The following is an 11,157-nucleotide window of genomic DNA, read 5'->3' as shown; positions in this document are numbered from 1 at the left end:
AAGACACCACAGCAAAATGGTGTGGCAGAAAGGATGAATATGTCTATTGTAGAGAGAGCACGATGTCTCAGGTTGAATGCTGGACTTGCAAAGATTTTTTGGGCAGATGCAGTGAGTATGGCATGCTACTTGATCAACAGGTCACCGAGGTAACACTAGATGGGAAAGTTGCAGAGGAGGTGTGGACAGGTAATGAGGTAGATTACTCTGGATTGAGAGTATTTGGTTGTCCAGCATATGTGCACATACCTAGTGAAGAACGAACAAAGCTTGATCCAAAGTCTAGATAGTGTGTTTTTCTTGGATACGGAAAAGGGGTTAAGGGTCACAATTTTTAGGATCCGAAGGCAAACGAGGCGGTGATTAATAGAGACATGGTATTTGATGAAAATTCCATATTGAAGTGTACTCAGGATGAAAAGCAGCAGGGGCCAAAAAGCAGTAGCAGTGATAAGCAGGTGGTGCAGGTGGAGTTAGAGACTCCTGTGCAGGAGAACACTTCTCAGGGTATAGATACCTCAACTTCAGGAGTTGAGCAGCATCACAGGATAGTCACAAACAGACCTAGACGCACTATCAAGCCACCAGTCAGTTACAGTTATAAAGACATGGTTTCCTATGCTCTTGTCATCAGCAGCGGAGATCCTACTACTTTTCAAGAGGCTGTCAATAGCTAAGAGAAGAGCAGATGGGTGGGTGCTATGGGGGAGGAAATTGAGTCCCTGTATAAGAACTAGATGTGGGATTTGGTGGAGCTTCTATAGAGGAAGAGGGCGATATGGTGTAAATGAGTATTCAAGAAAAAGGAAGCAATATTAGAAAAAAGATGGGAAAAGTTCAAGGCTCGCCTAGTAGCAAAGGGTTATTCACAGCAGAAAATGGTTAATTACGAGGAAATATTTTTCCCAGTGGTCAAACATAGTCTCATCAGAGCGGTATTGGCGTTGGTATGTGAAGACAACTTTTTCTCCATAGTGATTTGGAGGAGCAAATTTACATGGAGCAACTAGAGGGGTTCTGTCAACCTGAACAGAAGCACTTAGTTTGTAAATTGGAGAAGTCACTTTATGGGCTGAAACAGTCTCCAAGGCATTGGTATAAGCGGTTTGACTCCTACATGATTAGAATTGGCTATAAGAGATGTGAGTATGATTGTTGTGTTTATACGAGGAGCCTTGATGATGGCTCTTTTGTTTTTCTGTTATTGTACGTGGATAGTATGCTTATTGCAGCAAAGAGTATAGTGGAGGTCAACAAGCTAAAGGTTTTGTGGAGTAAAAAATTTGACATGAACGATTTGGGCATAGCCAAGAAAATTCTTGGGATGGAGATTCGGAAGGACAGAGATGCCAAGAGATTGTTGCTATCTTAGGCCGGATATGTTAAGAAGGTGTTGGAGAGGTTTAGCATGGAGAATGCGAAACCAGTGAGTACACCTTTGGCGAATCATTTTTGTTTGTCTACCTCACAGTGTCCAAAGACAGTTGAAGAAACAGAAGACATGTATAAGATCCTATATGTTAGTGCAGTGGGGTGTCTGATGTATGCTATGGTATGTACCAGGCCATATTTGGCTCATGCAGTCAGTGTGGTGAGCAAGTACATGACAAATCCGGGGAGACAGCATTGTGATGCAGTTAAATGAATTTTTAGATACTTGAAAAGTACTACGAACTACGGCATCACTTTTGTTAGACAGAAGAGTGAGTTGTCAGTTGTGGGACATGTGGATGCAGATTATGCAGAAGACTTGGATGATAGGAGGTCGACTACGGGTTATATGTTCACTCTTGTAGGAGGACTTATATGTTGGAAATCTATGATTCAGTTCACGGTTGCGATGTCCACAACTGAGGCAGAGTACATGGCGGCAGCTGAGGCTACAAAGGAAGCTTTGTGGTTTATAGGGTTAGTCAAGGAGCTGGGTATTCAGCAAGCCCCTTGACTAACGGTGTGTTTTGATTGGGGCTAACGGCCGTTAAAAAATCTTGATGGTAGAGATTTTATTGGCATTTCGATTGACCCAAGGAGTAAATTTTCCTAAAAAAAAAAAAAAAAAATTAAGGATTTTTAAATTTTGGAGGGTTAACTCAAGGATTTATTATACAATTACCATTTTTTTTTTAATTTTTAATTTTTTTTTTTTTTTTACGTTTTCAACCTGTAGTTTTTTAAAAATACACTCCCAAACGATACACTTTTCGTGATTTTGTTTAAAATCGCACTTTTGGCCTACGAAATCACATGGTGAAATAGACTCTTAGTCTATAAATGCAGAAAAAATCCCAAGAGGTTGGCTCAAAGTGGTAAAGACCTTGGTCTTGGTGGCGTTCCCATCAGAACTAAGATACAAATCCCTTTGGGTGCAAACAATTTCTATTGGCCAACCCGCTAAAGAAGCTGGAGTATTACCCAATCCATGTGGAGATGGTACTTTGCACTAGTTCGAAGTTTACCCGAAAGGTGTGGATACATGAAATGGCCTTGCCTTGAAGGAGTTCTTCGTTATAAAAAAACGAATGTAAAAAAAAAAAAATGTAATGGAAACCAGTCATGCCTTGAGCAATGAATATACGACCAATTCAGATTTTAGTTATGCTCTAAAACTAAATTCTTGAGTCAACTTCCTTTAATCCATTAAAGATCTTATTAAAGATCTTACAATTGTATGTGTTAGCCATTTGGCCTGCCATTGAAACCTCAATTTTGAAGGCCTCCAGGACATGGTTATCACCTTGTGCCTGGAGGGATGGCTTGGATAGAGTTTTATCCTTCCACATTTTTTATATGAAGTGGCCAATCTTAAAACTTAAACCTACACACTTGTAATTGGCTGTCCAAGATTTAATCATTACACCAAACATATTATGGGAAAAATTTCTTGGGTTAAGAGGATCCAACCTAAATTAAGTCTATCAAGTATGTCCATAATCAAGTATCTTGGATTTAGTTCTCGTATACATGAAATCTGTTTTCTATAGTTTCTCTAAAAGAATCTGATATTCTATGCCAATTGAAATCCTAAAAAGACATGATTAGAGCTTTAATCTAGCCCATAACTAAAGACTTAGTTACACATAATTAAGATAAAGACTAAAAATAAAAGGAAAAGAAAAAACTGAAAAGCTTCTGGAAGGAGCCTCCAATTCCTCTCTCCAAGCTTGTATATCTAATTGTGAGGCTAGAGGTCTACTTATAGGCTTATGAAAACCCTAAAAACCCTAAAAAAATCGTAGCGTTAAAGTCCTAGTTGAACTAGGATTAGGAAAACCTAATTTGGGGTGAAAAAGGAGTCTAGCTGCATGTCTTTCCGTATCTGGGCCGCCCGAGTGCGCTCGATCGCACACCTGCGACCGATCTTTGGTGATGGGCGCTTGAGCGCTGATGCGCTCGAGCCTAGGTGTAGTGCGCTCGATTGCACTACCCAAACACTTGTACTTGATCCAAAACTTTTAGCTTTTCTCAATTTTGTCCTTTAAGCCCAATACTTTTAGAATTGCTTCATTTTCTTCAAAAACCTATAAAAACACATAAAACACAAAAATAAAATAAAATAGCAGAAAACAATAAGACTATGAAATTAACAAAATATAAATTAAGGACTAAAATATTAATATTTTGGCACTTAACATCCATAATCAAGTATCTTGGATTTAGTTCTTGTATACATTAAATCTGTTTTCTATAGTTTCTCTAAAAGAATCTGATATTCTATGCCAATTGATGCTTATAGTAATACCTATTCTTCTTCTGATATTGCTTTAATCTTTAGCATCTGATGCTTATAGTTTGATAGCAGATATGTCAAAAAAGTGAAAAACAGAGACAAGATAGACAAACTTTCAGCAAGTGCATGTTGCTAAAATCACAGGTTAAAGAGAAAATTTAGGCGACAACAAGAAGCCAACAACATGTAGCTTTCTCGTGTCTGTAGGGTAGAGAAGCTTTGAATGTACCTATTAATAGTTAGACTTGCCTATCCATCCGGCCCTTCTCCTGGGATTACTTGATTGCAACCAACCTATCTCCTATATTATATACTAGTCTCCACCAACTTTAACCCTAAAGACTAAAGTGTTGGCTAAGTAGGAAAACCTTTGGTCTTTGTAGCATTTTTATCAGGTTTAAGATTCAAATACTTTTGGATGCAAATAATTTATTGGGGTTAGCCCGTGGATGAAGTCGGAATACTATCTTATCTGTGTAAAATTGGCATTTTACATGGATTCAAGGCTTACCCATAAGTGTGGGTACACAAAGTGGCCATACTTCAAAAATGTGTATTGACATAAAAAAAAAAAAAATAATAAATAAATAAATAAATTCTCAACTAACCTTTAAATAAGTCATTATTGTAAAAAAAAAAAAAAAAAAAAAAAATCAGAAGGTAATTAAAATTGCTACATTAGTTGTACTCCTTATAATCAAATTTCGTTAACTGACTTAACAAATTATGATAGCGTGAAACGTTATAACCAATAAAATTGTGATACTTGTCCTATTTAAATCAATATCACACTAATGAAATCTATTAAAATGTCACACTAACGGAATCTATTAAATTAGTGGAAGAAATTTGACTATATGAACTATTTTATTTTTGTGGCATAACTCAAGAATTTTTGAGTTCATTTTAATACTACATAAAGCTAATTGTAAATCAGGTAAGGAGTAATTTTGCATTGTTTCCTAATATTTAACTTCGAGCATTTATGGTCACACTCAAGTAGAATAGCCACAATTGATCTCTCCGACTTACCTTTTTGAATAAAAAAAAAAAAAATTCTATGGGCAACCTCCTTTAAATGCTCAAATCACATAGAGTGGTCGATAAAAGGAAAATGACCATCTTGCCCGTCTTCTCTGTTATTGACGTTTGACTGAAAGCTCATCTAGGTGGAGGTGGTGGTTGAAAAGCACTCGAAAGACTAGTTTTGGCTTCTTGTTAGTTGTAACCAATAATTCTGTTACTTCCCTAACTTTACAAGCTCTATAAAAACAAAACAGAAGAAATTTTTTTAAAAAAGAAAAAGAAAAAAAGCAAACATCTTTGAGTTGGTTCATAAAACAGACATTAATATATAAGTTTTATTTTTTATATTTATTTTTGACAAATTTTTCAACTAAACGAGGAAATATTAAACTAACATATATTCTTAAAATATGTAATTTTACGTACATTTTTAATAAAATTAATAAAACATTACTAAAAAAAAAATGATATTAGTCCTTAAAGCATGCGATTTGATGTGAAGCACATGATTTATCTTGGATATTTTTTTAAAAAATAAAAAATAAAATGTGATCAAAAGTTGATTGACAGTACCACATCAACAAAATGAAATAAAAAATATAGAATATAGCATTTTGTATCAATTTAATAGACTAAATTATAAAATTTTCTTCAACCCAATTTCATAGAAAACTATGTCCATTTAGCAATGAGTAGGTAATTTTTAACAAGGCAAATGGGTGGCCAACTTTTCTTGTAATGGAAGCAATAAGCCATATGCATGATGCATCTGTCTATTTTCATTCCCTCTCCTTGTTTGATCAACTGCTCAACTGATTAATCTATGTGATCATTATGATGTGTGATTGGAAACATAACGGGGACAGCACGTTTGAATAGTCCCCAAATATGGGGATGTAATTAACAGGTATTTTGCCCCTTCTTCACGGCACAAGTCATGGGATTTTGCCCTTTTGAATTTGTGGAATTAGGACTTCTCTATTGTTTTGTCAAATGAGAAGATAAAGTAAATCAATTCATGTAGCTTCTACATATGCATGCCGTCATTGATAGTTTGAAAAGCGGAGGAGTTTCTAAACGGAAAAAAAATGGGAATGAAAGAAACGGCTAAGTTGACTAATTCTCTCTTTTTAGCAGTCAAACGGTAGGATTTAAGAAATATTGACAATATATATATATATTAACAAATTAAATAGCATGATTCATAAGTTTTTCAATTGAGGATGATTTTTAATTTATAGAGCTTTTAACAAGTCAAGTTTGAGCGAGTAGTGTTTGTTCGGCCATTTTGTTTATCTACTCTGGACCTATGCAAAATATTTTTTCTAAATGGATCAGGTTAAACTCCAACTTCCCAAGCGAGCGTGACTTCAATAAATTGTTTTCACCAAAATTCTTACCATGAGGTTGATCATGAGATTGGTTGTACCACCTCTTCTTCTTTTTCCTTTTTTAATTGATGAAATCCTTTGTCCATTTAAGAACAGGATTCATGTGATTAAGATAAGCGTTATCAAATGGCTTTTTTTTTATTTTTTTTTATTTTTTTATCTTTATCCAGTTGAGAATTAATGCAGAAAGATTTATCCTTATCCACTTGAGAATTATCAATGGCTGCTTTCTTTCTATATGCATGCAGCGTTTCCTCGTGTCATCTCTTAATGTCCTCTCCCTCACGTAGTCACGTGTTACGTGCACGGCTTATCCCTTTTTTCTTCTTTGATATCATTTACGTAGATATTCGTGTAACGCCAAGGAAACACAAGTTTCTTCCAAATTGTCCTTTAATTTCACTTTTTACGTCATAATTTGTACAAATCTTTCCATTTTTTAATTCAATCCTATCCATTCGTTTGTCGATCACATTAGGAAAGAACTTATTGTAAGCCGCTTTCAAATGTGAATGTATGCAATTCAGATGGGAAGAACTTGTAAATGTATCTAAATTAATTTCAATTCAAACATGGTTTTGGTACACAATCTATGTTCTCAATTTCAATTAAAACATAGTCTTCGGCTAAAAAATGTCTTAAGAAACGGCAGATGTTATAAAAGCTTTCAACGAGACAATGCTTACCTCGACGGGATACAAATATCTAAATTTGATATATTAATTGGATATCCGTTTGTCTTTGGAGTATGTTGTCACATGCAATTTTTTTTCAAGGGACCAAGATTTCTTTCGAACTTTGTCTAACACCAACTATAACAATGAAGCAAACTTTCATTTATAAGGTTTGTTGAAATATAGAGATTATGGAGATTACATTTGATAACGCACAATGTGAGTTCCTCCTTACACTTTCTACACTCTATGTAGCACATCCTTCGTAACAATCACCAAACAACTACAAAAAATATGGGGAGAACCCTTTTCTTTTCTATCTGTTATATATATATAAAAACATAAAGAAATATCATTATGCATTTTTCTAGCTTTCTTCCCGTATACTCAGCTGATATGCTATACTCAATCCACCTTTAGATAAATTTTAACTAAAAATGAAAAATAATTTAATGGTGAATTGAACATATCACGTATGTCAGTTGAGTATACTAAAAGAATGCTGAAAGAATGCAAAATAACAATTCTTATACATATATGCATATAGTTAGATAGAATTGTTATTTCTTGAGTTGCCACTTCTTGCCAATTTTAGAAAAGAGCCGCTCTTGGTGATCTCACGCAAAGGCTTGTCTGTGAACCTGATAAAATTGTACACCCATGCACCGGATATAGCCCCAAGGGTCGGTGCCAAAATGTACACCCATATGCTATTGTATTTGCTATGTGCTATTGCAGGCCCCAAGCTTCTTGCTGGATTCATTGATGCTCCTGAAATTGGCCTGACAAATAGCAGTTCACATAATACTTATCACCTCAGCCACCAAAAAATGGACGATCACACAACCATTAAATTGTGGATTGCTACGTGATAGTCATGTAAGAGCTTGTAGTAAAAGTTATAGTATTCAAAGCATTATTCTTAAAATATGTACCAAACATGAATGAGTAAACCTATTTAGTAGATTGTTATACAACTGTCATATAATTTAATAATGTGGCAATAAAAATCAACTATATGATTTTTAGTTGATTTCCGCTGCTACGCCATCTACTAAATAACATTACTCAACATGAATATATATAATCAAAAGTGGTGTCAATATAATTAGCGATGATGTGAACATATAATTTGTGTAATATATTATAATTAATCAGATTAGATTAAGCTATTACCCTGCAAACATCACGTTAAGTAGGACCGTAGACCCAACAGCAAGACCAGCAAGCTCTCCAATCTGCAAAGACATTTGAAAGGTGTAAAAGAATATTCATCTGTAATTGTCAGCATGGATAAGCTTAAAAATTATTTTATTATCATAACTAAACGCGTTTGGATTTATATACTAAGCAGATTGCTTGATATCATAAGATTCTGGACACAATAGGTCAATGAGATAGGAGAACTAATCAGCCAACCACATTGGATAATTATATATTCTTGTGCAATTACTTTAATTGGAAAATTTTAATATTTATTAAACGATTTACTTCACCACTTTTGAGATAAATGATTAATGATTTACAATTATATAAGAGCACGAGAAAATAAAAATTGTTTTTCTCTATAAATGACAAAAAAAGCTCATGATCCTTGACAGTTCTTGACCCAACTGAAGCTGTGAGACCTTGAGTTCAAACCTTAACTCAATATTTCACTGATATTAGAGTAGAGATTCTGAATTTAAATCTTAATTCTATATTTTACCACTCATTTCAGCATTTCATGTGTTAAACCTGACTAATATGATTAAGGGCATGTTTGAGTGTGCGTTTGAAAAGCTTAAAAGTGCGTTTAACACTCAAAAAGTTCATTTGAAAAAAATAAAATAAATAACCGTTTGATAAAAAAAAATTGAAAGCATTTTTAAGGGTTCAAAAAATTTAAAAATGGCAAAAACACACATTTTTAGGCTTAAAAATTTTACTTCTCAAACGCAATCTCAAATATGCTCTAAATTTACGTCTAAACATTTTTTGAATAACAGATAATTTAACAAAATTAAACGAAGTTAAGGGCGAAGAACTAACAGCTCTGTTGTCAGTGGCAACGCCGGATATGACAAACATGAGGTAGAATGTGATAATGAACTCAAGCACAAAAGACTGCATGTTAGACCCCGCCGGCATTGTTCCGGCGAACTGGTCATCGTGCCCGGTGAATAGCAACCGAAGGGTGCCGCTCGCCAGTGTTGACCCGAGGACTTGAGCCAATATAAAAGCTGGCACCTGCAAAATATAATTTGACAAAAGGGCAAAAAAGTAAAAAAATTGAAGTTTAAAACAGAGAGACAAAGTTGATGGAAATCCAATGTGCATTGGTTGGTGGGAAAAGACATATGGATCATGGGTTTTTGTCATAGCTTGAAAATTCACCATTAAATTATAGAATTCAAGAAGTTTCTATGAAAGGAAGAAAGTTTCTCTGGTGTGGCTTACCTGCTTCCATGGAAATCTCTTGCAAGTGGCAAAGGCAAAGGTGACCGCAGGATTAAAATGGGCGCCGGAGATGTGGCCAAGAGAGTAAACCAGCACCATCACAGCAAGTCCCCAAACTATTGATATTCCCGGCGAAGTCACCACCTTTTCATTGTTCAAATTCACCACCACCGACCCACAACCGGCAAATATCAAGAAGTATGTGCCCAACACCTCTGCAACCAACTGTCATCAACAACAAAAAATTTCCCTTTTTCATGTTAAATTGGGTTACATAATAAGATTTGTAATGAATCAAAAGAAGAAAAAAGAAATCAAATAAGTTGGTGATCATGAGAATAAGAATAAGTAGATTCACCTTCTGCAAAAAAGGTACAGAGAAACAGCAGCCTCCTCCATGGTTGGGTTTGGGGGCAGAGGAGGAAGGAATATTGTGATTGGCCTCACATTCTTTCACATTCAAGACTACAGCAGCTTGGTTTCCAGGAATTTGTCCATTCTCTGCCATGGCTATTGGCACAAAAAAACAGAGGAGGTGAAAGAGCAGAGGAGAGGAAGGAGATTGCTCTGCTTTGGTGAAAACCCCAGCTGAACAACTCCAATTTATTGGTATGAAAAAGACCAAAAAGAATAGAGAGAGAGAGAGAGAGAGAGAGAGAGACAGAGAGAATGGACTTTTTGTGATCAGAGAGAGACGACCAAATTTTTTTCACATTTAAAATAAATATAAAACAGCATAGTAAATATCGTTGAAAATTGATGCATTGATGGCTGCTTCAATCACTCACAGGAAATGACACACATTCGATTTCGATTCTAAAATTAACGGGTTAATTATATTTGAGGGTATTATTATTTTTTTATTTTTTAAATAGATAAAATTATTAATCAAATATAACTAACTAGATAAGATTTAGTTTCATTAAAGTTTGGGTTCTTAAGTTAGTAGAATAGTAATAATTAACTATTAAAAATATTTAAAAAAAACATGTATTTCTAATGTGTAAAACAACATTTGGTATTTGTTAGAGTGGATTTAACTTTTGAAGATAATTTCTTCCATGAAATGAATGCAGAAGGAGAAGGGACATGAATGCCTTATAAAAGTCTAAAAAAAATACTAAAAATAGATTCTGCTTGTAGGGGCAAGGGGCACCCATGAGTTGTTACTGTTACTCTAATGCGATCAATCTTAGTTGAGGACTTGAGTAATAACATCTCTCTAATTATATTTTATCAACTGCAAAAGAGATAAAAATAGATAATTTATTTCTTCTCGAATGTGATAGCTACTCAAAAAGTAATTTCTCCACTCTATTTTTTTTATATTTTATTTTTTCAATACAAACTCAAGCAAGATTCTTTATTACATTCTTTATTCTCTTTATATATATATATATATATATATCTTTTTTTATTTTCTTTTCTGAAGATAAAAAACAGAGAGAATGCTTGAGGGATTAAAATCTTATCTCAAAAATAAATTCTGGAAATCTTTCAGAGAGATCAAAATCTTTGCACCAATGAGGATCGGGAACACTCAGGTAATGTTATAGGCTTTAAAGTTTTTCACTTACTTACTGGGAAGAGCATGTTGAAGAAGGCAATTTTGAAACTTTTCCCTAAAGGCTTTCTGTTGCATGAGGGGACATAATTTTGGCATTTTTCCTAAGAACTAGTTGACCTGCCAATTTGAAACAAACCCAACTTGAAATTAAAGGGTTAGGATTGAGAAATTTGACATGTTTCATCAAATTGGGCGAGTTAAGATTGATCTACCTAATCCTATATTCATGTTTCGACTCGAAACCGACAAGCAACATAATGACAGACAATTTTTACATAATCCGCAAACCCAATACAAATTTAGAAGGTTAAGGTTGAGAGATTTGACACATTT

General features: G+C 34.5%; 1 protein-coding gene across 1 annotated transcript; it reads right to left on the bottom strand.

The window, feature by feature from the left end:
• Nucleotides 1–6,959: 6,959 nt before the first annotated feature.
• Nucleotides 6,960–9,928, bottom strand: LOC132170804 (aquaporin NIP1-2-like). The gene is made up of 5 exons (XM_059581914.1): nucleotides 9,616–9,928; nucleotides 9,258–9,482; nucleotides 8,850–9,047; nucleotides 7,995–8,056; nucleotides 6,960–7,600 (listed from the first exon to the last, which is right to left on the bottom strand). Exons 1-5 carry the CDS (start codon nucleotides 9,763–9,765, stop codon nucleotides 7,366–7,368), a joined length of 870 nt encoding a protein of 289 aa, XP_059437897.1. The 5' UTR covers nucleotides 9,766–9,928; the 3' UTR covers nucleotides 6,960–7,365.
• Between the last annotated feature and the right edge of the window lie 1,229 nt (nucleotides 9,929–11,157).

The sequence above is a fragment of the Corylus avellana genome, chromosome ca2 (genome assembly GCF_901000735.1).
Source record: "Corylus avellana chromosome ca2, CavTom2PMs-1.0".
NCBI lineage: Eukaryota > Viridiplantae > Streptophyta > Magnoliopsida > Fagales > Betulaceae > Corylus > Corylus avellana.
Note: the sequence above shows the minus strand (reverse complement) of the source record. Positions and strands in the feature narration are given on the sequence as shown.

What these genes read in the sequence shown, in the direction of transcription:
- LOC132170804 (XM_059581914.1), bottom strand. Translation starts at nt 9,765, where the DNA reads ATGGCAGAGAATGGACAAATTCCTGGAAACCAAGCTGCTGTAGTCTTG. An exon ending in AGAGATTTCCATGGAAGCAG is followed by an intron (nt 9,048 to 9,257) that starts GTAAGCCACACC and finishes TATATTTTGCAG; the next exon opens with GTGCCAGCTTTTATATTGGC. An exon ending in TTGCCACTGACAACAGAGCT is followed by an intron (nt 8,057 to 8,849) that starts GTTAGTTCTTCG and finishes ATGTCTTTGCAG; the next exon opens with ATTGGAGAGCTTGCTGGTCT.